At 44.5% G+C, this 27,107-nt stretch overlaps 1 protein-coding gene across 1 annotated transcript in view; it reads right to left on the bottom strand.

The window, feature by feature from the left end:
• Window positions 1-27,107, bottom strand: part of VAT1L (vesicle amine transport 1 like) — a 191,572-nt gene that overhangs the window by 134,437 nt on the left and 30,028 nt on the right. The window contains exon 3 of the mRNA XM_003820904.5: window positions 19,889-20,104. Coding sequence (XP_003820952.1) covers window positions 19,889-20,104 — 216 coding nt within the window. The remainder of the gene's footprint in view (window positions 1-19,888; window positions 20,105-27,107) is intronic.

Here is a 27,107-nt window from a genome sequence, read left to right as displayed (position 1 = left end):
GTAGTTTAGTTGGAATGGGTCTCAGGAAGTAAGATGAACGAGTTAGGGTGGTGAGGCAAGGAAGGGAGGAAAGCCTACAAAGTGGCTTACCCCTGTGAACGACAAAGCTCTATTCTAGTGGGGCCCCACTGAGAGGTGACATAGAACACACCTCCTAATTGTCCCACGGAGAGAGAGAGTACACTCAGGAACGTACTGCCACACTCTTATCCCGCACCTGCTGAGGGATGCGCCTGCGGCATTAACTCAGGGCTCTTGCAACCTGCCTGAGCATGGGCCAAATTGCAAACCAGGAAACAACCTCAGGCAGAGCTGCGGGCATCTGCCTGTGTGAATGGGGACTGTCAGCGCCGACCTCAGGGATGGGGATATGGCTGTGTCTGCTACACAGCCCAATGGCCAGCAGGCTAGATCTTAGCAAGCAAGCTCTGTAACTAGGAAGAAAATGCTCTTCCAATGACTTAATCTTGATGGCAAGTCCTGCCTGGGATGTTTGCAGTTTCCAAAAGCTTTGCAAAGTGCTTTCTTCCTGCTTTTCACATAACTGCCTCCTTATCTCTGCTTAAATGTCACCCACTCAGTGAAGACATCTTTGATGATTTAATGTGCAGTAGGTCTCTCTGCCTGATATTCTCTATGATAGCATCTTGATCCTTTCATATATATATATATACACATGCACACACACATATTTATCGTGTGTGTATATGTATATATGTTTGTGTGTATATATAGCCATCCCCAGTATCCTCGTGTGATTGGTTCCAGGAGCCCTCTGTAGATACCAAAATCTACAGGTGTTCAAGTCTCTGATATAAACTGGTAGTGCAAATGTGGTGGCTCATGCCTGTAATCCCAGCACTTTCAGACGCTAAGACGGCTGGATCACCTGAGGTCAGGAGTTTGAGACCAGCCTGGCCAACATGGGGAAACCTCGTTTCTAATAAAAATACAAAAAGTAGCCAGGCGTGGTGGTGGGCACCTGTAGTCCCAGCTACTTGGGAGGCTAAGGTGGGAGAATCACTTGAACCTGGGAGGCGGAGGTTGCAGGGAGCTGAGATAGTGCCACTGCACTCCAGTCTGGGTGACAGAGCAAGACTCCATCTCAGAAAAAATAAAAAAAATAAAAAATAAACTGGTGTAATATTTACATATAACCTATGCCCATCTTCCTGTATACTTTAAATCATCTCTAGATTACTTATAATACTTAGCACAATGTAAATGCTATGTACACAAGCTGTTATACTATATTGTTTAGGGAATAATCACAAGGAAAAAGTCTGTACCTGTTTAGTACAGATGCAACTATCCATTTTCAAAAAATATTTTTGACCTGTGGTTGGTTGGATTCACAGATATGAAACCCATAATATAAGGGCTGGCTATATCTTATTTACACACACATACTATATGTATAATAGGTATATGTGTGTGTGTGTGTATATATTTGCTGTATAGCTATGTGCCTTTCTCCCTTACAGATGGTCCTTGAGGACAGTGACTATTTTGTTTGCCATCACATTCCAGATACCTAGCATGCCACCTGGCACATAGTACATGCTCAGTAAAGATCTGCTGGGTGACCCAAGAAGGTCCACCACCTGTCTCCTGCTCTCCCTGGCAGAGGAAGGCAGAGGCAGGTTGGTCTCTCTGCTTGTCCTCCTCCACAAGCCCAGACCTCTGGGTCTAATTGTCTCCCCATGCTGTGGGGTCGCATGGCTGGGGAGGGACCCTGAGTGAGCATAGGTTGTATGCAAATATTAGACCAGTTTTTATCAAGGACCAGTTTATATCAGGGACAGGGAGTAGACTGGCCTCTGTTTGGCCCTGTGAAGGGGGGTCCAGGTCTGCACTGAACACAGCCTTTTTCTCATCGTGGGGATGGGCTCTAGAGAACAGGGCTCCTTTTAGCTGCTGCTCTTGAGGCTTAAAATATTTCCCGTTCTTAATGCATTCCTGACTGGACGTGTCTCCTAATCAACTCAAATCCTGGCTTTCAGCCTCACTGGTGTAATTAATTCCCTGGAATGTTTAGAACTTTCTGTAGGAGAACTCAGGGGTTCCTGGGAAGTAAGGTTTGCCAGATAAAATTTGTATTTGCTAAATCCAGCATCTCTCCTGGGGGTCGACCTTCTGTTGGGGCTCTGGAGATCTGGGAGTAATGTGCCCACCTCTTTAAGTTGGGGCATCCTGGTGCATCCTTACCACCCTGCCAGCCCCACGAGCTTCACCCCTGCCCTCCCACTGCCCAGCTGGCTTCTCGGAGGCCAACATGACCCTATAAACCACTGAAAAAACAGCCCATAGCAAGGTCACCCTGATGCTCCCACAATAGTTGAGTGGGCAGAGGCAATGAGCAGATGGGTAGACCCGTACCTGCTGTCTCCTTTCTCATTTCCTGACCTATCTTTGTGGCTTAAAACACAGGATTTGAGAAGGACCTATCTGAGTGTGAATTGTACCTCTGTCTTTGCCAATCATGTGACTTTGGGTGACTGGCTTTATTTCAGTAAATTCTGAGTTCTTAAATCTCAAAATGAGTTGATGAGAATACGCTATACCTCACAGAGTTGTGAGCAGAAATAAAATAACGAATACAAGGCACTGAGCAGCATGCTTGTCAAAAATGGAACGGGGAAAAATACATTTCCTTGTTTAATTTTACATACATATTATGCATACAAATTTACATGGTAAAATTTGAAAAATTGCTACTTGGTATTATCTTGGAATTCATTCATCCATCAATTTATCCATCCAAGGAGTTGTGAATAAAACTCAATTAGTGGGGCTGGGAGTAGAGAGAGCAGATGTGTTTTAGGAAACTGACATTACAGTAAGAACCAGGGCCCTTGTGATTTATTTCTGGCTGCCTGTCTCACTTATCACTACCTACCCCTGGCTTTGGCCATACCCGATTCTTACAGCTCTCTCAAAGTATCATGTTCTCCTGGGCTTTTGTGCCATGTTTCTTGGCTACCTGGAAAACTCCTATTTAAGAACTCTGCTAACCTATCATTCCCCCACTCCGCACAGGAATTAATCATTTTTTCCTGTGAATTACTTTCGTTGGTTCTGTCATTGCAGACTCCACACTCCATGCACATATTTGGTTGCTCGTTGGTCTCCTCCAGGGAACTGGGAGCCCTCTCAATGCAAGCACTGTGTCTTACCCATTTCGTCTCTGCAGGGGCTTGTACAGGGCCAGACACGGAGTGGGCACCCATCTATAGATCTACAGGAGTGTGTTTCCAGTGACTCTCAGGTTCATCAGGGCCCAGAAAGAGTTTTTAGACTTTCTCCTTGGAAAAGAGAAACCAGACTGGTTTTGCAAGCCCTTGGTAGACTGGGCGCGGTGGCTCACGCCTGTAATCCCAGCACTTTGGGAGGCCAAGGCAGGCAGATCACCAGGTCAGGAGACTGAGACCATCCTGGCTAACATGGTGAAACCCCGTCTCTACTAAAAACACAAAAAATTAGCCGGGCGTGGTGGCGGGTGCCTGTAGTTCCAGCTACTCGGGAGGCTGAGGCAGGAGAATGGCGTGAACCCGGGAGGCGGAGCTTGCCGTGAGCCAAGATCGTGCCACTGCACTCCAGCCTGGGCAACAGAGCGAGACTCTGTCTCAAAAAAAAAAAAGAAAAAGAAAAGAAAAAGAAAAAGACAAAGAAAAAAAGAAAGCCCTTGGTAGCTTCTCCCGATGGATAAAGGCTTAGACGCCACTAAGTCTTTCAGAAAAAGTGAAATCCAGGCTTTTCCTTGCACCAGTTGAGACTCGCGTTTTGCCACCATGTTCCAACCCCATGTAGAGCTCAGGACGATCATCTCCAGAGGAAATAGTTTCCAGGCTTTTTCAATCATGTAAGAAGCCCCCACCTTTCTCCCTTTGTCAGAACAATGAAGCCCACTCTAAAAAGCAGTTTCCAGGAGACAGGGTGATGGAATTGTCAGCTCTTTGACATAGAGGACATTCCTGTACCGTGGACTAAGTCTGACATTTGTGAGACAGAAGAGGAGGTAGTAATTTACGCTTCCAGTGTCCCATGACTACCACTAGGAGGGTGACAATCTATCATGCGTAATGGGTCAACAAGGAGGAAATACACCCGGGCATTCCTGCCCAATGAGAGAGTTATATATGAACATTTCTGAATGCTCATAAAAAATGTGTTATTGGCCAGGTGTGGTGGCTCATGCCTGTAATCCTAGCACTTTGGGAGACCAAGGCAGGAGGATTGCATGAGCTCAGGAGTTCAAGACCAGCCTGGACCAAATAGTGAGTTCCCATCTCACCAAAAAGTTTTTAAAAATTAGGCGGGTATGGTGGCATGAGCCTGTAGTCTCAGTTACTTGGGAGGCTGAGGTGGGAGGATTGTTTGAGCCCAGAAAGTTGAGACTGCAGTGAGCCCCGATTGCACTACTGCACTCTAGTCCAGGCAACACAGCAAGACTCTGCCTCAAACAAACAAAAAAATGACATGTTATTGGTGCATACAAGGCCATTTGATTTAATAGTTAACTTTTAAATCCATGTAGCTTGCTTAAGGTTTGAAGCTAAAGTTACCATAACCCTTAAGATGAAGAGGAGTGAAAAAGTGTACAACAAGCATGTTTATGTAATTTGAATATTTGCCTTCTGAAATCCATGCTGGATTGTGTAATAAGATGATTTCCAATACTAAAGTTAAAAATAGCTAAGTATGCATTACATTCTAGACCCTATGCATTAAATGAGTGTTTACAAATGAGCAAGCTGAGACTTCGAGAGGTGAAGGAATGTGCCCCAGGTCTCACAATCATCAAATAGCAGGGCCAGGAATCAAACACATATCTGCCAAGTCCAGAGCCCTAACCGCTGCATTGTCCTACCATGGGAGTAAACATATTCATCACTAAGTTGCTGTGTATTTTACAAATACAACTGGTCTGTAGTATTTTCTCCTGACATGCAAAACGAAATGAGTGTTCCTAGGATGAGGAGCACAGATCTGAATACCAGACAGATTTTATGGATACGAAATAAAAAAGAAACTGAAGAAGATGAATAGCATCTAGATACTCTTTATCGGTTGTTTTTCTTGTTACTTTACAACAAGAATGGAATGCTCCTGATACTCTAACTACTAGCTTTATGCTACAGAGAGAGGTCAGCCCTTCCACCAGCTGGGCCAGCATACAGAGATGTTTAAAAGGGGAAGAGGTCATAGGTTTGGTTTTGAAAGATTTTGAAATAACCATTCACGTGTGCCCTTTTATGAGAACTTCCCTGACTACCTGCCTCCCCACCTAATATGCTGGACTGCCCATTTGCTTTTATGAGCAAACACTAAAACGTGTACAAGGTAATGATTCTGTTACCTATTATCTCTGATGTAGGGCATGATATTGGCATAATCACAGCCACCACTAACTGCAGGCTCTCTTGGAGAGCTAATGATTCCATAGATTATCTCATTAAACTTCACAGCAACCTTAGGAGGGGAGGTGTTTTGCCAATTTTACACATGAGGAAACTGAGTCTTAGAGAGATGAAGCAGCTTGATTAAGATCACCCAGCAAGGTGCGGAAGCTAAGATGCAAATATAGGTCAGTCTCACCCCAAAGACTCTTAACTCTATGCCATCATAGACATAAATGACCATACACTCATTCAGGGATTGACATTAAAGAACAATACATTCTTTAAATCCATATTTAATGTGCTTTGCATGTTCTAAAGCACCTCCATGCAATGAGGGTGATATTTAATTCTTATTGAACTGCTGAGCATCAGGTTCTGTTCTAAGTGCTCTGCATCAGTGGTTCACAAACTTGAGCATGCATTAGAGTCTCCCGGAGGGCCCATGACAAGACAGATTGCTGATCCCACCCCAAGGTTGTGTACCACCCAATCACTTACTGTCATTTCTTTCTCTATTCTCCTTCTCACTTGTCATACTCTGGTCAGTTTGTCAAATGCCCAGGTCTCATGTTCTTGCCCATTCTTTTTTTTTTTTGATATGGAGTATCTGTCTGTCGCCCAGGCTGGAGTGCAGTGGCACGATTTCGGCTCACTGCAAGCTCTGCCTCCCAGGTTCACACCATTCTCCTGCCTCAGCCTCCTGAGTAGCTGGAACTACGGGTGCCCACTACCACGCCCAGCTGATTTTTTTGTATTTTTAGTAGAGATGGGGTTTCACCGTGTTGGCCAGGATGGTCTCCATCTCCTGACCTCGTGATCTGCCCATCTCGGCCTCCCAAAGTGCTAGGATTACAGGCGTGAGCCATCGCGCCCTGCTGTGTTGTTGCCCATTCTTAAAACACTGTATCCTTTCCCCCTTCATTCCCTTCACCTCTCATTCCCTCCCCCTCCTTCAGACATCAGTCCTCAGTTTAGTCCCTGAGCACAGTCATCTTGGGTCCTCTAGACCAGGCGCTTGCGTCCTCATGTTCTGCGGCAGCTTTTACTCCTCCCTCTAGTACCAATTACCACTGCCATCGATGACTAATGTGCCTCTTTGTAAGTCTATATCATATCCACAGGACTGCAGGCTTCAGGAATATGGGATGAGACCTGAGTTTGCTCACTGTGGAATACCCAGAGACCAACACAGTTACCCCCAGGGCTTGTACTTGACAGATGCTGAAAGAAAGAGATGGGGGTGGGGGGTGGAGAGAAAGAAGAAAGGGGAGAAAGAGAAGGAGGAAGGGAGGAAGGAGAGAAAGAGAGAAGGAAAAGAAGAAGGAAAGAAATAAGAGAGAGAAAAAGAAGAAAGGAAGGAAGGAGAGAAGGAAACGGAAAAGAGAGGAAGGGAGACAGAAAAAGAGTGAAAAAAAAGGAAAGAGAGATGGAAATGGACAGAAAGACAAAGGAACAGACAGGCAGGGAGGGAAAGGAGTAGGTAAAGGGAAGGAGACAGGAAGTATAGATCAGTTTGTTGCGGTGGGGAGAGGGACATAGCTTGTGTGAGGGGCAGGGAGTGCTCAAATTTCATCTCTATCTTGTCGTGGAGTCGGACACCCAGACATGTTGAGAGCAGGGGGGTGAGTGCAAGGAAAAGGGAAACCGCCAAATTTGCCATGACATGAGCTGCAAAATGAACACAATCAGAGTGACCAGTGGCCAGCCTGGGTGATGGGGTGCCAGGGCCAACATCCTGGTGGGTGTCAGTGAGAACAGAGACCACGCGCCTCAAAGGCAACGAGGCTGCTTCTTGCTACACACCTCCCTTCCCCAAATGAACTGATTTTTCTTCTTAATAAAGGCAATAATAATCTAAAAAGCAACTGTGGCCTTTTGGGTATGTCACTGGGAAAGTGGATGGGTCCCCAGAGTCATATAAACCCGGCCAAGAGTAGTCCCTGTGTTTGGAGTTCTCAGCATGTATCCAAGGGGCCAGAACTATAGAGCTAAATTTTCCCTAAAGTCTAATTATTTCATATGTGGTCAAGGAAAGTGATGTTTGGAAGGGGGCTTGAGACAATCTCACCAGTTCATAGAGCATGGAGCAGTGGCTGTCAGGGAAGATAGACCAAGGGAGATGAGATCGGCTTTCTTTGCCCCTCGCTCTAGGTTTCAACCGTCAACCTAACCTGTTTGCTTCTGGCTGTAAATGCCAAAGTATCACTGGGTAATATTGTCTAATGAGACAGTGATAATAATGATATAATAGGAATAATAGCAGCTAACATTTGAATTTTCTATGTGCCAGGGAGCATCTAAGTCCATTACAAGACCCCCTTTTTAAAATGCCATATAATAAGGATACAATACGTATTAGACCTGTTCTTTAGAGATGAAGAAACAAAGTCCAAGGAAGTTAAAGTACTTGCTCAAGCTCTGTCACCTAGAAACCAGAGAAGCTGGCATGAAAACCAGCTCTGACTCCAGAATCTGGACCCTTAAGTTTCATACCATTTTTATAATGTACATACTGCTGGTTTTGGGCCTTTTCTGTCTTCTTTCCCTTGATTCTTTCATTTCTTCTACAAATATTTCTGAAGCAGCACCAATGTGCTGGGTACTGAGATCAGTGGTTGGGATACAGGGGATGAAGGGTTCACACCATCCCTGCCTTCACGAACACAGCAGCCTGAGGTTTAATTTCATGGACACAGGAGCCTGAGGTTTAATTTCATAGATGCAGCAGCTTGAAGTTTAATTTATGGACACAACAGCCTGAGGTTTAATTTATGAACATGGGAGCCTGGGGTTTAATTTCAGCTAGATAGTTAACATCAAGGTAGCTCCAGGCACCAAATCTGCCTGACCCCTTGAGAAATCGGCTGTGTCAACTAAAGATCCTCCCCTCTTCCTCAGCTCCTGGGAAAACCCAGGCGATCCTTAACTCATAGAGGGAAAGTCGACCAACAAAACCCGTGGAGTGAAATCCCTTCCATCTCACTCTAGGCAGAGGCAGGGCTTCTTTCAGCACTGCCTACCTGTCAGCCCAGCCTAGCACTTAAACACATGGGCTCTGTATTCAAAGAGAGTGCACATGCCAGCTCTTCCTCTCTATAGCTGTGTGACCTGGAATAAGTTACTTAACCTCTCTGTGTCTCAGTTTCCTCTGTTAAAATGAGGTGTGATAGTATCTTATAGACAATGTATGGAAATTATTGAGCTCAATCTACTTTAGCTCTTCTGTCTTCCTGAGCTTATATATTTATTCAACTAATATTGCATAAATAAATCTGTCACAGAGGCCAAATTCACCTATACAATATTTATAATAAAGTTAGTTCATTTGAGTCAATCATGATTTACAGTCAAGGAGATAAAAACAATTAAAATAAAGAATGAGTGATGCTTTTTCAGCAATAGACATGGATTGGAAGAGGTGTTTTTAGATCTATATATTTATATATTTTTAACCTAAGGCATTTTGCTGCTATGAGGAATCCAGTCATGTGCTGTTGGCATTAGAGATTTCTGGGAGCAAGGAGGCGGGGCCCTCATTCCACAACATATCTCAGAAATGTCTCTGACATTTTGGAAGGCAAAGGCCTGTTTCCCAGGGTCAGCAGTTAGGGAAAGAGGGTCTTAATCATTCCAGTGAGTCCCCAGCCATAGCCCTTCCTGCTGATGTGCAGATGCAGTTAATCCTCATCGCTTTGATTATTCATGAAAGACATGATAAAGCCATTTAGTTCTCTTTAAATTTTCAGGGGTTCTGTTTCCCATTATTGCAGGACCCTGGGGACCAGGTATCTGGCCATAGTGAAATCTCCCTTATCGTGGGGCTCACAGTGGGACAGGCAGAAAAAAATGAGGGAGGTGCAGGTGTTTCTGAGGCCACTGTGTGGTATAGTGTCAAGAGCACTGAATCGGGGGTCCCTAGCTCTCTACATTTGAGTTCAAATTGGATCCTCTGACTATAATTAACATTATAGCCTAGAAAATAACACTGAAACTCTTAGTCTCAGAAATCAGTGGGGGTTTAGTCATGTGCCAAGCACTGCCCCAAGTTCACAAGTAATACCTAAGGCTGGCACTAACATCACCCCCACTATACAGATGAAGAAACTGAGTCTTAGTGTGGTTAGGAAGATGGAGCTGGGACTAAACCCAAGGAGTCTGACTTTAGAGCTCATACTCTGTTCTCTTCTCTGTCACATACTATTCAACAGGGAGGATTTTAGGAGGGTTAAATGAACAGCATTTTTTTTTTTCTTCAGACAGAGTTTTGCTCTTGTTTCCCAGGCTGGAGTGCAAAGGCATGATCTTGGCTCACTGCGACCTCCGCCTCCGGGGTTCAAGTGATTCTTTTGCCTCAGCCTCCCGAGTAGCTGGGATTACAGGCATCCACCACCACGCCTGGCTAATTTTTGTATTTTTAGTAGAGATGGGGTTTCACCATGTTGGCCAGGCTGGTTTTGAACTCCTGACCTCAGGTGATCCACCTGCCTCGGCCTCCTAAAGTGTTGGGATTACAGGTGTGAGCGACCATACCCAGACATGAACAGCATGTTTGAAGAGTCTAGTACATAGTACTTGACTGACAAAAGTGAGTGTATGTCTTAATTCCCTTCTAGCTCTGAGATCCCATGCATTGCCTGCTAGTTGGGGCCTTGAAGGAAGTGGACTCAGCACAGCTGGACCATGGGATGATGGATGGAGTGATGCTGGGACAGCCACAGGGGCCATGAAAAGGGGACCTCATTTAATGAATATTACATACCAGAGGCAGCCAAAAAATCTGGAAGGAATATTCAGACTGTTGGATAGCATGAGAAAGAACCCCAAAGACTGCTTAATAGATTTAAATTGACAAGATCACTGGGAATGATTTTTCCTCCCCCTGGGATTAACTCAGTTGGCAGGGCTCTCCTTAGTTCAGCAAATAACTCTTCTAGAATATAGAAAAAATTGGCTTGTGACAGCTTTTTGATTCACAAGTATTTACTGCATTTACTACGTGGCAGGAACCAGACACAAAAAGAAAAAGAACCAGTTGCTTTGATGGAGAGGCTTATAGGTTTGGGGGAATGAAATTAAGAAAACAAAAGCAAACCAACACTTAATAGTAATAACAATAACAATAATAAAGATAGCTAACACTTACTTTATGCCTGGTCCTATGTTTAGTGTCTCCCAAGCATCAGCTCATTTAACATACACAGAGACCCTCTGAGGAATAAATGCATTGTTATTATTCCCATGACGTGAATGAGCAAACTGAGAAGTATTTTGCCCACAGTGGTAAGCTTTGGACATAGACTGACTCCAGGGCCCAGGCCATTAATCTTAGGAAAATGAAGGGATGAGGAGGATGCAGTCTGGGGTGCAGAAAAGCCTAACACATGGTAGGTGACGTCAAGGGCCTGGAATCTTAGTGGTTTAAGATAACAGAAGCTTCTTTTTTTTTCTCCCTTGCTCACATAAAGCTCAAATGCAGGGACTGGATAGAGACGGGGGATAGGAGAAGAGAGTGGAGTTATTCAGGGTCCCAGGCCGATGAAGGCTCTGTAATCTTTAACACGGGCTTCCCAGGTTGACTTCAACACCTACCAGAAAACTGGGGAGAAAGAAAGAGAGATCATGGAGGATCTCACAGGATGGGGCAGGCCTGGAAGTGATGTGCATCGCATACCTCTGTCCATGTTTCGTTGGTCCATACTCAGATGCATGGGCCCTGCTAGGTACTAGGGCAGGGGGCAGGGAGGATGGTTTAAAAATGCATTCTCTGGCTGGGCAGCTGCTTACAAGCAGCAATTCTGTCCACAGAAGCAGACTACAAAGCTTCTATAGAACAGGCAAGGGCCACACACCTTACAGAGGCTGCAAGTCCTTCGGTATTACTGAAGTAAGGAGAAATAGAGGAAAAGTGGACAGAGAGAGAGAGAAAGAGAAAGGAAGGTAAGGGCCTAGATAATGAGAGCCGTGTGTGTCCAGAAGCTAAGGGGACTGAACTTGTCCTGAGAACAATGGGAGCCGCTGTGGATTCGCAACAGGAAGTGACAAGAACAGATTGGTATGTGTGGAGAACCATTCTGGTTGCAAGTAAGGAGTGAAAAGAATAAGGAGAGGAAACTAATGAGGAAGCCTGTTGAATAGCTGCTGCAGTCACCTGGGGAGAGATACTGGGGCCAGAAGTAAAACAGCAGTGAATGGAAGAGAGAGTTAGGTGATGTAAGAAACGCCCTCCTGTCCGGAATTCTTTGTATGAAGGCCTACCCCCATTCCACGTCTCATGAAAGCCCAGCCCACCTCCACTTCTAATGAAGCCCCCCTCACCTCTCATGAATGCCTATTCCCACTTTCATTTTTCTTTTTTATCTTTTTCTTTTTTTTTGAGACAGAGTCTCACTTTGTCGCCAGGCTGGAGTGCAATGGTGTGATCCTGGCTCACTGCCACCTCCGACTCCTTGGTTCAAGCAGTTCTCCTGCCTCAACCTCCCTAGTAGCTGGGATTACAGGCACACGCCACCACGCCCAGCTAATTTTTGTATTTGTAGTAGAGACTGGGTTTCACCGTGTTGGCCAGGATGGTCTCGAACTCCTGACCTTGTGATCTGCCCGCCTCGGCCTCCCAAAGTGTTGGGATTACAGGCGTAAGCCACCACGCCCAGCCCACTACCACTTTTCATGAAGACCCTCCTCCTCCACCCTTGTTCAGTTTATCTGCTTATCATCCACAGATTAGCATTAAATGCCACTTCCTTGGGGATGCCTTCCCTGATTCCACCCCTCACCTCCTCTGGTGCAGGTCAGGTCTCTGTTCTCAATACTCATATCACCTTGTATCTCCCTGGTGTAGCACTTGGCAAAGTTATCCATGTGACTATTTGATTCATAGGCCCATCAATGTCTAGGGCTTCTCATTGAAAGAAGAGAATCTGTCTTATTCCCTACTGAACTCCTAGCGCCTAATTCAATGTCTTGAACAGAGTAGGCCCTCACTGCATATGTGCTGAATGAGCGAATAAGTAAATGAATGAATCACAGGATGTGGAAACTTGTAGCATGTTGAAGAAGAGCAAACCATGATTCTTGGGTTGCTGACTTGAGTAACTGGGTAGATACTGGTGCCTTTTAGGGTCAATGACGGTTTTCTTTTCAACAAAATATACTCCTGTGGTGATGCTGTAGCTGGTTTTGTCTCTTCTGCTAAAACTGTATGAGTGTATCTTGCATGTCCAAATCCTTCAGTCACTGAAGATCGTCACTTGCTCCATGCTCTTGTGGTTTAATGATAAGATGATGTTGGTTCAGGGAGGACCACAAGTGCTCAGGCACATAGATGGTGTGGAAAGGCCTCATAATGCCCCCTTTATAGATTCTTCCCCTCCCTTGCGTGGTTTATCCTTTTAAATAGTTTGAATGACACTGGGAAATGCCTCATCCATAACGAATAGAATTTAATCATTGAGTGGTTACCAAATTTAACTCCATCTGAAAGTTAAGCTCTGCTTTCCTTTCCAAGGTCTATGGTCCAGCCCAGGCTGTGGTGATCAGAGAAGCTTCTCTCAGCCTGCTTAGTGTTTTCCCCAAATGTCTTAGCTGGATGCCTGTCGAGAAAACCTCATCTGAGCCCGGTAGAGATCCAGGAATGCTTCTTCCAGCCCTTCCTGTGACTTGCAATTGGGACCAGACTAGAGGAAGTTACAGCTGTCTTTAGGTTGTCTCTAAATTGTCCTCATGGTAGGGAAAGCTAAGACCACATCATGGTGGAGCTGGAGAATATGCCTAGAGGTGAAAGAATTTGAAAACTCATTTGCCTTCGTGGAATCCTCTGGGTAAAATAGTCTGTCTCTCCGTGTTTCTCTCCAACTCTTTATCTTGGAATAACTTTAGTTTTACCGAGAGGTTGAAAAGACTATACAGAGATTTCCAAGATACCGTTTGCCCATACTTCCTTAATGCCAACACCTGACATTGCTATTGTATACATCAAAACTAAAGAAACAACACTGGGACTGGGCACGGTGGCTCACACCTGTAATCCTAGCACTTTGAGAAGCCGAGGTTGGTGGATTGCCCGAGCTCAGGAGTTCGAGACCAGCTTGGGCAACAAGGTGAATCCCTGTCTCTACTAAAATACAAAAAAAAAAAAAAAATTAGCCGGGCATGGTGGTGGGCGCCTGTAGTCCCAGCTACTCGGGAGGCTGAGGCAGGAGAATCGATTGAACCCGGGAGGCAGAAGTTGCAGTGAGCCGAGATCAAGCCACTGCACTCCAGCCTGGGTGACAGAGCGAGACTCCATCTCCAAAAAAAAGAAAAACAACAAACAAACAAAAAACACAAAACAAACCACTGGTACCAAACGGTTAACTAAACTGCAGACTTTATTTTGATTCCATCAGCTTTTCCATTAATGGCCCTTTTCAGTTCAGGAAACCATATTTTGTGTGTATTTCTCATAGCTCCTTTGTCTCTTCTCATCTGTGATGGTTTCTCAGTCTCTTCCTATGGTTTTCATTACCGTAACAGGTTTGAGGAGTACTGGTCAGGTATTTTATAGACTTTCCCTCAATTTGGGCTTGTACTATGTTTTATCATGATTAAATTGGGGTTATGGGTTTGGGGAAAGAATATCAGAATGGTAAAATGTCATTCTCATCATCTCAGGGAGTATGACACATACATGGAAGCAGTACCTTTTCTGCATCAAATATTTGGCCAGGAGTAATTCAATAAAAATTTATTCAGCCACTGATAGGTGCCCAGTACTATGAATATAAAGAAACCTCTCCCTCCCTTCTGCTCTCTTTCTTCTCTGCCTCATCTCCTCTCTTCTTACCATTTATAGACTATATGTCAAGTATTCTGCTAAGCCCTTTGTTTCTCCCTTAATCCTTACGTGAGGTAAATGTTACCATTTTCATTTTATAGAAACTAAGTTCTTTGCCTAGTGTCCCCCCACCACCTATTAAATGACATAGCTGAAGACTGGATTCAGGTTTGCCTGTCTTCTTCTTACCAAACAACCCAGCCTTCAGTAGATGATAACTCTGCCCATGAAATGTTGCTGGGAGGATAAACCATGTATTATTCTGTTCTCACACTGCTAATAAAGAAATACCCAGGACTGGGTAACATAAAGAATAAGAGGTTTGGCCGGATGCGGTGGCTCACGCCTGTAATCCCAGCACTTTGGGAGGCCGAGGTGGGCAGATCACCTGAGATCAGGAGTTCGAGAACAGCCTCGCCAACGTGGTGAAACCCCATCTCTACTAAAAAAACAAAAATTAGCTGGGCATGGCGGCTCGGGCCTGTAATCCCAGCTACTCAGGAGGCTGAGGCATGAGAATCCCTTTAACCCGGGAGGTGGAGGCTGCAGTGAGCTGAGACTGCGCCACAGCACTCCAGCCTGAGAGAGTGAGACTCCATCTCAACAACAACAAAAAAGAATAAGAGGTTTAATGGGCTCACAGTTCCACATGGCTGGGAGGCCTCCTAATCATGGTGGAAGGCAAAGGAGGAGCAAAGTCATGTCTTACATGGTGGCAGGGAAGAGAGCTTGTGCAGGTGAACTCCCCTTTATAAAACCATCAGATCTTGTGAGAATTACTCAGTATCACAAGAACAGCATGGGAAAGACTCCTCCCACTGGGTCCCTCCCACAACATGTGGGAATTATGGGAGCCATAATTCAAGATGAGATTTGGGTGGGGACACAGACAAACCATATCAAACCATAAACAAATGAAAGGCTGTAAGGATTCTCCTATAGCTTTTATTAAAGGGTTAAGGCTACCCAGACAAGAGAGGACAGTATGGTTTCCCAGAGGAGCTGACATCTGAATTGGGAGAGAATACCATTTTGGAAAGAAAAAAACAGCATATGAAAAGGCACAGACGTTCAGAGCTTCAAATTTTGCTACTTTGATGCTATTAGATTACATTAGGAGTACACCATAAGATAAAGAGTGTTCTGAGTAGAGTGAGAAGGTCAGGGTGGCTGGAGGGGAGAGTGCTGATCTTGCCTCATCTTCCCTGAGACAGTTTCTGAAAAGGCACAGAATAGAGGCGCATCTCATGTCCCTCGAGGGGCTGGCTGGAGGTGGTGGACCAGTGACAGCATCAAATGGGGTCAGGAAGCCGGGGCACATGCTGGCACCTAGGTTCACTTCATCTTCTCTAACCCTCAGCTTCCACTTCTGTAAAATGGGAATGATGCTTGCTTACTGCCTATAGTAATCTCTGCTCAGATGATATGATGATAAAGGTAAGAGGACTCTGAAAACTGCAAAGCATCAGATATCAGACACAAATGCACATAACCTCACAGGAACAGTAATGCCACTCTCCAGAAACTGAGCACACCCAGATTAAGAGGCTCAGAGTCACAGCAGCTTCATCAACAAGGCTCATTAAACGGGACTGGCAACAAAACTCGAGGTCCCAACATGAGTCTCATTCTGTTACCTATTTTGTTACTTTTCCTTTAAAGGATTGTGACCCAATTTTCAATCAGTTTCTAAAGATCTCACTAAGAGCACTGCCATTTGGGGCCATCTTGTCATGCTATTGTCAGAGGAAAACAATGTCCTTAAAGATATGACAGAGCATGGAGGCAGTGGGCAATTCCAATGAGACTGTATCCTGCTCCAGATTGAATTATTTTTCCATGCTGTATTCAGGTTTCCTTAAAACCATAGCTAAGTTTGGTATTCCTCACATGCTGTCTGCAAAGTCCCCATCTCAGCCTTTGAGGAAACTCGGACAGAAGTCTTGGTCCCATTAGGGCTACACACTTTACATAACCCTATTTAGGAAACTTTGCGCCAGCTATTACTAGGTTTAATCTTCTTTGTCATCTCATCTACATCAAGTTAGCAAATATGTACCTGGGCCCGTCTTTTGGATCTTGAAAACATCTATGCTGAGTACTGGGTAGAGGTTGAACAAATATTTGTTAAATGAAGGACTGAAGAATCTGGGCTGGCTCTCCCAACATTTTGGGCTGTTGAATGGAAAAAGAAGAGGTTTTGGAATCAGCCAAATCGAGGTACGAATCCTAGTTCTGCAATTCGCTACTTTGATTTTCTTCAGGCCTCTGCTGGCGGGCCATAATGAAAAGGGAAGGAGAGAGGCAGCCCCAGGAAAGTGGTAGTATCGGTTTCCCGTAAGTGGTAACAAATTAACACAAACTTAGTGGCTCAAAACACAGATTTAGGATATTAAATTGCTAGAGGTCTGAAGGGCAAAATGGGTTTCGCTGGGCTAAAATGAAGGTATTAGCAGGGTTGTGTTCCTTCTGAAAGCTCGAGAGGCGAATCCATTTCCTGCCTCTTCCAGCATCTACAGGCCACCTGCTTCCTTGGTTCACAGCCTCCTCCTCCATCAGAGCCAGCAGTGTAGCTTCTCTCAATCTCTCTCTGATTCTTCTACTTCCCACTCCCACCTTTTTTATTTTTTATTTTTTTATTTTTTTGAGATGGAGTTTTGCTCTTGTTGTCCAGGCTGGAGTGCAATGGCACGATCTCAGCTCACTGCAACCTCTGCCTCCCGGCTTCAAGCGATTCTCCTGCCTCAGCCTCCTAAGTAGCTGGGATTACAGGCATGCGCCACCATGCCCAGCTGATTTTGTATTTTTATAGAAATGGGGGTTTCTCCACGTTGGCCAGGCTGGTCTCGAACTCCCCACCTCAGGTGATCCGCCCGCATCGTCCTCCCAAAGTGCTGGGATTATAGGCGTGAGCCACCGCGCCCGGCCCCCACTCCCACCTTTAAGGACTCTTGTGATGACACTGGGTCATCCTGAATAACGCAGGATAACCTCCCTATCTCAACGTGCTTACTTTAGTCATACCTGTAAAGTTCCTTTTGCCAGGTAAGGCAACATACAGGTACCAGGGACTCACTGGTCTCTCCCTGCAGGGGAGTGTGATGGTGTGGGCTCTCTGCAGGACTCCTTAGATTTTGTAAGACAGTGCCCCACCCATCCCAGCTCAGCGGAGTGTTCACATACGTGGATCTGCACTTGGCCAAAAATCTCTTCTCTAATGGTAACCTTGAACTGCCACACACCACCTATCAAATCTCGTTTCAGAGAATGCTACTCAAAGAGACCAGCCCATCTGAGAGATGGGTCCAACTGCACTCTTCAACTCTGTCTGAAGATTAAACCAGACCACATCCTTTTGGCCCAAGAATATATGCTCTCACTAAATTTTGCTTTACTTTGATGCTCTTAGATTACATTAAGAGTGCACCGTAAGAAAAACCTTCATGGAAATAGTTGCATTTACTATAACAGCTTTGTTGAGGATGTTTATTGCATTTCAGCATACATTTCTTATGAGAAACCACAGAGAAAGAGTCCTCTGGTCCCCAAAACCAGTGTTAGTTATGGTTACCCCTAGTAACAGTTTTATTTCAATCAAATGAACACTAGTTCACATGGATGACCATTTCCCCCTATTTTCACTCACTATTAGAAAGCTAAGAGACAAAATTGTTCATCTTCAGCAAAGCTTTAGGACAACATAGCCTGTGCTATGTGCATTGACTTATTTTCCAACCCTCATTGTCCACTTTCCCCAGTTCCTTCACCTGTTTTACACTTTAGTTGGTATTGTTGGTAGCATCTGTAAGCCCAGAATAGAGCACGATAAAAACTTTTTTTATTTTCCAAGATTATTTTCCTTTTGTAAGACACATGCCCCTGACACATTCTTCTTTGCTCCAAGACCAAAACAATAAAAATAAAAACGTGAAATGAAATATCATAGATGTCAATGTATAAATACTAATTCTCAGCAGAACTGAGTCCAGCATCATTGTAAAGACTGAAGCTTATGCTGATAGTATGAAAACAAGTCTCTAATACTTTGTATGCTGAGCACACTAAGATCATAAATGCCAGCATTCTAAATGGCTTGCTTGCTGTTAACAGATTCACTGGAACTGAAAGCCATTTCTTTTCTACGGGATGCTTAGCTTTTATTATGTCTTTATTCATGGTCGAAAGGTATCAGCAAATTTGCTAAAGTAATTGAAGATATTTTTCTTAAGGCATTCCTAAAGTTTCCTATCTTTGCCTTCATGGTTCTGGATGTGAGCTTGTTTTCTTAGATAAAAACAACGGAAATGTGCTCTGCACTATATAGAGTTTTAATAGTTACAGAAAGCCAAGTTTTTCTTTTTTAAAATCAACGGTATGCTAGCAAAACCTCCAGTGAAATATCTCTGAGATACACCAAATCCTAAGAGTTTATTTCTGAGTTCATCAAACTACAGAATCAGTGACTCTGAGAACCTCTCAAAGCCTCTAAGATAGGGGATTAATCTCTATATCCACAGAGTCTAGAACATGTTATGTGTTTAATTAATATGTTTTGAACTAGTAGGTAGTACCGTCCACTCTCAGAAACACTAACGTTCCACCCAGACCCCAGTAGACCAATGACAGACATAGTGCTTGCCATGTAGCGGGCATGCAATATACACTGAATGCCCGGCAATGAGACACAGACAAACCATGGGAGAAGTTTCTGCCATCCCTGAAATCCAGAGCAGAAATTTTGATTTCCACCATTCTCCGCCTTGGCAGAGACACACCTGACAGATGACACTGACATGTGCAACCACTTTCATGAATGTACTTAGGTTTATGTATGATTTCTAGTGTGCTGGTACAATCTCTGCCCACCTTTCTCCCACTCAAGAAAATATAGCAGAATACAAATTAATAAGAATGTCATTAATATGGGAACCATCTCAAGTCCACTGCAATTTACTGAAAAAACTAAATCACTGACAAAATGACCATTTTGTCTTTTCAAATAATAGCAGTAGTAGATGACTTGTGAGACATCTTACAATGATTGACACAACTTTTCATCATGATACCAAGACTGTTGAGAATACTTCTCTTTTTCTTTCTTTTTTTTTTTTTTTGAGACGGAGTCTGGCTCTGTCGCCCAGGCTGGAGTGCAGTGGCGCAGTCTCGGCTTACTGCAAGCTCCGCCTCCCGGGTTCACGCCATTCTTCTGCCTCAGCCTCCCGAGTAGCTGGGACTACAGGCGCCTGCCACTACGCCCGGCTAATTTTTTGTGTGTGTGTTTTTAGTAGAGACGGGGTTTCACCGTGTTAGCCAGGATGGTCTTGATCTCCTGACCTCGTGATCCGCCCGCCTCTGCCTCCCAAAGTGCTGGGATTACAGGCGTGAGCCACTGCGCCGGGCCTGAGAATGCTTCTCAACAGGAACTATCTCTGAAAGCCATTGTGTCCTCACAGGCCATTTTGGCGACCTTCCAAAACTCCAGAGAAACCATCTCTCAGGCTTATCCTACCCCAATGCAATCATCTATATGGGCTTTGCTGTCCATGTGAACTCTACCAGAACCATAGTGATGATTCCTACTAAAGGACATAGCTCACATAAGACCTCAGGGGGGTGTCACTCCACTTCCACTATCATGACCTTAAAGAAGAGAAGTTACAAACAGCTGACTTACCACGCCCCCACCAGCTGAGTGCACGAGCACAGACATCCCTTCCCGGAGGTTGGCAACTTCAAACAGCATCACATAGGCCGTGACGAAGTTCATGGGGAATGCAGCAGCCTCGGAGAAGCTCATGTCATCCGGGATCTTGTAGACAAACTCCACTGGTGTGCAGACCACCTCTGCCCAGGCATTGTAATTGACAAATGCCATGACACGGTCTCCAATCTGGGCATGGGGAAACACAGAGTTAGTGGAGGCTACCTCATGACAGAGGCTCAAGGAGAGAACAGAATTACTGGGAGCTGGCCAGGCGCTGTGGCTCATGCGTATAATCCCAGCACTTTGGGAGGCTGAGGTGGGTGAATCAATCGAGATCGGGAGTTCAAGACCAGCCTGGCTGACATGGTGAAACCCCATCTCTACTAAAAATACAAAAATTCACCAGGCGTGATGGCGCATGCCTGTAGTCCCAGCTTTTCAGGAGGCTGAGGTAGGAGAACTGCTTGAACCCAGGAGGCGGAGGTTGCAGTGAGCTGAGATCACGCCATTGCACTCCAGCCTGGGCAAAAAAGCAAGACTCTGTCTCCAAAACAAACAAACAAACAAACAAACAAAAAGCATTATTGGGAGCTATCCACGGTACAGACACATGGTTTCTCCTGACTCATACACTTGAGAACTCTATCCAAATTTTTTAGTATCACAATCATTTTTTTTTTTTTTTTTGAGATGGAATCTCGCTCTGTCACCCAGGCTGGAGTGCAGTGGCGTGATCTCGGCTCACTGCAAGCTCTGCCTCCTGGGTTCACGCCATTCTCCTGCCTCAGCCTCCGGAGTAGCTGGGACTACAGGTGCCTGCCACCACGCCCGGCTAATTTTTTTGTATTTTTAGTAGAGACGGGGTTTCACCATGTTAGCCAGGATGGTCTCGATCTCCTGACCCCATGATCCGCCTGTCTCGACCTCCCAAAGTGCTGGGATTACAGGCGTGAGCCACCGTGCCTGGCTCACAATCATTTTTTAATACTTTGATGAAACGAATAACTTTTAAAATACATTTGCAGTGCAAAAAGCTAATACATTTCACAAGTAATACAACTGATTTAATGAACCATTGACAGCTCTATGTTTCTTGTCCACCCATCTTCAGCCACTACTACCCTCTCCTCTCCAGAACCAGCTAAGTTGGTTAGTTGAGAACCCATTCCTTGAAACTCTGAACATTATTTAGGTGGTAGCAAAAGTCCTGGGAAGTGTCAGTGCATCTAAGGAAGGTAGCAAAACAATGCAGAGCCCTCCTTCATTCTTCTGAAACCACCTTTCACCTGGCAAACTTCTGTCCTTCCTTTAGGACTTCTCAAAAATGTAGTCCCCATAGCCAAGCATGAGGAACTTACAGCCTGGTTGGAGAATGGATTCCTCCTCATGCGAGGTTTTTCTTTTTCTTTTCTTTTTTTTTCTTAGATGGAGTTTTGCTCTTGTTTCCCAGGCTGGAGTGCAATGGCACAATCTCAGCTCAATGCAACCTCCGCCTCCCAGGTACAAGCGATTGTCCTGTCTCAGCCTCCCAAGTAGCTCGGATTACAGGCACGCATCACAATGCCTGGTTATTTATTTATTTATTTTTGTATTTAGTAGACAGGGGGTTTCACCATGTTAGGCTGGTTGTGAACTCCTGACCTCAGTGATCCACCCGCCTTGGCCTCCCAAAATGCTGGGATTACAGGCATGAGCCACTGTGCCCAGCCGAGAGGTTTTTCTATATGTACATTTGATCACTATAAAATTTATGATTTGCTAAACAATCATAATGTACTAGACTGTAATCTTCATTTTGTCAGTTAATCTACATGAAAGCTTAAGAGGATATTATTCTTATTATAATTTTGAAGAAACTGACGCTAAGAATGGTTGAATATTTTGCCTAATGACATACAGAGTGAAGCCTGTCTAATTCCAAATATTTTTCCATGACATCACAATGAGCACCCGCCATGTTTGCATATGAAGCCCCTTCTTGATCTTAGGTTCTAGGCACTGGAGATAAAACTGTAAATGAGGTACAGCTCATGCTTTCAAATTATTCATATTCTCTGATATTTTCATATGACAAGTGCTATGAGTGATAGGGCTTAGAGGCAAATCTACTTGGAAGGGATAATATTTCAGCAGAGAATGCAGTCTTAAGCCAAAAGCATGAAACTATGATGACGATGTTTCAGATATTGGTCCAAAGATAATAGAGTTCATTTTTTGGGTGTGGGAATGGTGGGTGGGGTCAAGGGATGTCAGAGTAGCCTGGAGGTGAGCGCTCCCAAAACCTTGGGGATTTTCCAGGTTGGCCAGTTCTGCGTATTTTGGAATAGAGCTGCTTCAGCCTCAGTGTGTCTGGAACAGGATCCAGAGGACTTGATTGTCCGTTTGGCTACAGGATGATATAGTATAAAGACAACAGACTGATCTTGGCACCATTCAGACCTGGGTAATGAGGAGTTTAGGTGAATGAGACAGTTGGAGACAGCATCAACAATGTTCTAAGTGAGTCTGGCCACCTCTGCTCCAGCTGCCAGGGCAGCTCTGTCGGGGGCAGGGGTTTGGGTTACCTAATTCAGAAAAGACACCTGAACCACAGAATCAAATTGCTCTGCCCCAGTGTGTCTTCTGGGGCTCTCGTGACAGCAACAAGAGCAAGGCAAAGTCTGGTCTGCTCGCTTTGAGAAAAGAGGCAAGTAATTAATCAATGTAATGATCTGACAGCTGGGCAAGGAGGACATTCTCACTGCCTCCTTGCATCTCCTTTCCTTATCCTTGGGTAGCCTGGCATAAACCTAAGCAGGTCTTCCCCTCTCTGAATCCTCCCAGGACTGCTGGAGAGGGAGAGGTCCTTGCCTAGACTTATCTGTATGTTATCTGTGGCTCAGCCCCCACATGCCTTCTTCTCTCCCCTCCTCCAAGCCCCTAAATGACCCTAGATTTCCTGGATACTGGAAGGGGGTGGCTCTCCACACTAGTGGTGACAGCAGTCTGTCCCAGAGAGGGTACAATTAAGAATAAAACATCAGCCAGGCCAGGCGTGGTGGCTCACGCCTGTAATCCCAGCACTTTGGGAGGCTGAGGTCTCGGGAGTTCAAGCCCAGCCTGATCAGTATGGAGAAACCCCGTCTCTACTAAAAATACAAAATTAGCCAGGCGTGGTGGCCCATGTCTGTAATCCCAGCTATTTGGGAGGCTGAGGCAGGAGAATCACTTGAACCTGGGAGGCAGAGGTTGCAGTGAGCCAGGATCGCACCATTGCACTCCAGCCTGGGCAACAAGAGCGAAACTCCGTCTTTAAATAAATAAATAAATAAATAAATAAAATAAAACATGAGCTAACAATAAAAAGTGGCAGCAGTGGGTGGGAGCTCAGACAATGTGAGCAAAGGAGAAGGGAAGGATCAGCCCCTGTGCCTGTTCAGTATTGACACCTGTGTCTCCCTTATGGCCATGCTGGAAAAGCAGCAGGAAACACGGGAAAGTGCATGCTCACACCCTTATGCTTTTGTATCTGCTATTTCTGCACTTGGTGCTGTCTTTCTTTCGGGAAAATATTTGATTTTCCTTTAAAGCTCAGCTCAAATGTTCTTTTCTCCAAAACTTTCCCTGACGACCAACCTTCCCCTACAAAAGCAGAACTGACATCTCTTCTTATTGCTGTTAGTATCTCTGTTTATTGAGTGCTGCTTGTGTGCTGGCACTGAGTAGACAGCAAATTAAATTACTGCATTTAATTCTTATGACAACTCCTTATGGTAGCTTTTATTATTGTTTCCATTTTATAGACTGGGACCTAAAGCTCAGAGCAGTTAAATAACTTGCCCAAGAGCACACAGTTGTAAGTGGTAAAGACAAGATTTCAGGCTGGGCACGGTGGCTCATGCCTGTAATCCCAGCACTTTAGGAGGCTGAGGAACATAGATTACTTGAGGTCAGGGGTTTGAGATCAGCCTGGCCAACATGGCGAAACTCTTTCTCTACTAAAAATACAGAAAAATTAGCCAGGTGTGGCTGTAATCTCAGCTACTTGGGAGGCTGAGGCAGGAGAATCGCTTGAACCTGTGAGACAGAGGTTGTGGTGAGCTGAGATCATGCCAGTGCACTTCAGCCTGGGCAACAGAGTGAGACTCCCATCTCAAAAAAAAAAAAAAAAAAGACAAGATTTCAACAAAAGTCCACCTAATTCCTTATATAATCCTTCATAATTATGCAGATCCCATTATATCGGCTTATCCTTTTACATGACTAGCTCCCTCTCTAAATGGGGAGATCTTAGAGGGCAGAGGCTGGGTCTTATTGATTTATGGATTCTCAATGCATGACCCAATGCTTGGTGCATAGTGAGTGATGGGTTGATGGATAATTACAAGTAACTGAACCTTGTCTAACTTCTCCATGGGGTGGGAAATGGGAGAGAATAATGGAAGAAATTCAGTCCTGGAGAAGCTTTCAGTAGTCTCATAGGAAACATCTGTAGGTCTAAAGGGGAAAACCAGTGTCTGCAATTGACTAGAATGCACTGCTAGGGCAGGGACTGCTGGGGCAGGGAAACTCTTGCTGGGGAAGGGGCTGCTAGGTGCTATTGTTATTGATAATAATAAATGGCATTTACCAAAACAAAAACTAATATGTTCCTGAATCTGCGCTAAGTGCCTTTATTTACGTGACCTTATATAATTCCACAAGAACTCCATGTAGTTCTTGAAGTTCATGACTAATAATGAACTATGACTGTGCCCTTTATATAGATTGGAAAATTGAAGCTGGAAGGTAAAGGAGCTTTTGAAGAGCAGAAGCAGAAGGCTTCCAGTTCAGATCTGTCTCTCTGCAGAGCTCTCCCTTGTTCTAGCCAGTTTCCATCTTCTTGGTGTTGCTAAGACAAGCTGTTACTAAGAGGAGGCTATCCTGACTGATGGCTCATGCTGGTTTGAGGGTCCTTCTCTTATTCTGCAGGAAAAGATACAGAAACAATGGGAAACACCCCTACAGAGCTCGAGCTTGAGGATGTGAGCATCGATGAGCTTTCCTTTTCTTGGCAAGGGGTTTGGTCTTCAGCTCAATGTGTGTTTTTGCTGATTTTAGGGGGATTCTAAAGCAGCACTGGTTCATCTAGCTGGAAGTAGCCTCAGCCAAGGCCATGGTGAGTTTTCTTAGTGCTAATATATTTGTAGAGGGAGAATCACGGAAACCCTGGGAGTCACCATGACTATTGTCATCTCCTCCTAGTGTTAGGTAAAAGTTCAATCTGACCAGGTGCGGTAGTCTACCTCAATCCTCTTGAAACCATGAAAGAAATGGCCTCAGATAGTCTGATTCCAGATACAAATAATTAATTCATTACACTTGAGAAAAGTGCTCCAAAGGAAACATAAAGTTATATAAGGGTGCATAACAGAGGAACCTACAAAGTGTGGAAATATTAGTTGAACTTTTCAGGGCTCAGTTTCCTCAGCTCTGAAATGGGTATAATATTAGTAAAGGGTCTTTATGAAAACTAAATGGCATAATACACACCCAATGCACTTAACATGGTGCACGGAAAATGAGGAAAGAGCAATACATGTTTGCTCTTTAAAAGAACAGATTGGTTCCTGACCTGATGGAATTCACAGTTTAGCAATCAGCAGTTAAATACTGACTCATTATATTTCAGAAAGCAGGAGGAACAGCTGTCTAAGGAGGAAACTGGGGAAAGAGAGGCTGTCCCACTATCAGTGAGTGTCCCAATCCCCGGAAGGGGTGAAGACCAATTAATGAATGTGAAGAATACCATCTTCAGGCTGGGTGCGGTGGCTCATGCCTGTAATCCCAGCACTTTGGGAGGTTGAGGCAGGTGGATCACCTGAGGTCAGGAGTTCGAGACCAGCCTGGCCAACACGGTGAAACCCCGTCTTTACTAAAAATACAAAAAATTAGCCAGGTGTGGTGGCAGGCACCTATAATCCCAGCTACTCAGGAGGCTGAGGTAGGAGAATCACTTGAAACCGGGAAGCAGAGATAGCAGTGAGCTGAGATTGTGGCATTGCACTCTAGCCTAGGTGACAGAGTGAGACTCCATCGAAAAAGAAAAAGAAAAAAAAAAGAAAAAAGAAAAGAATATCATCTTCAGTGCATCAGAAGATAACTAGGGTCTAATACTAGCATCCTGTTCTTCACAGAATCACGAAAACCCAAAGACACAGCCTCAATCCCACAGAATAGCTGATGGCCTCCAGGGTCAGCACAGAGTGTAATGAACAGAATATTTCAACCACCTTGGCAGTGGTGCTCATGGCCATCACTACAGGGCTGGCTGCTCCCAGATCTCTCCTTTGACTTTGCTCCATCACTTCCATTTCATTATCAAAATAGCAAATATGTCCAAGCCATAGGTTCAGCTCCAGCCTCAGAGTCCAGAGGCAGGCACATTTAAAACATATCCACTTCATCTCATTATTTGATTCTGCTAAGAAAAAAAAATCAGTCCTGGCCAAAATGCACCCAAGTTATTCCTTTATTACCCGGCCTCCGGTGACAGCTTTTCATCATCCCTTGCGATCTATCAAACCAAGAGAGCTATTCAGTGTGCTGCTGCAAGGAATTCCATCTCCAATATGACTGAAGATCTTAAGTCAAAATTATAGATGGAATATTAGTGTCAGTTTTCTCCCATATCATACCCTAACTGGAAACGAGTAAGTGACTTATTTTTTTGTGAAGCCACAAGTCATTGGAAGGGAGAGAGTTTAAAGGGTGGGCTTGATAGTAAACAAGCCAGGGCAAATTAGCAAAAGATAAGTCATATTGAAAGGAAAAATATACATAATCAAGTATAGTAAGTTCTCCCTCTAAACCAAGTTGAACAATGTCCCTGTTTCCTGTTATATTCTAAAATAATTGGTTATTTATTCAATGCTCGGGGTTAACGGAGTGAGCTGCATGATCTTTTCTTTGGGGACCATGTGGAGGATTGAAGAGAAGATAATATTTCTTATGTGCAGCACTTTCAGGGTGAGATAGTGTGCCTTTGGTTACACTGCTTACCTGGGGACAAAAAAATGTAAATTCGTATAAAAGAAAAGAAAAGACTCATTTACTGCCTCTTTCTCAACATTTATCTGCTGTCTTATCTGAAAACCATTGGCAAAAACACTAATAAATGGGATGAGATTTCCAGACATTTTTCATAATGAATTTGGAGCATATTGATATT

Source organism: Pan paniscus, chromosome 18 (assembly GCF_029289425.2).
Source record: "Pan paniscus chromosome 18, NHGRI_mPanPan1-v2.0_pri, whole genome shotgun sequence".
Classification (NCBI taxonomy): Eukaryota; Metazoa; Chordata; class Mammalia; order Primates; family Hominidae; genus Pan; species Pan paniscus.
This window is presented reverse-complemented; position numbering and strand designations above follow the sequence as displayed.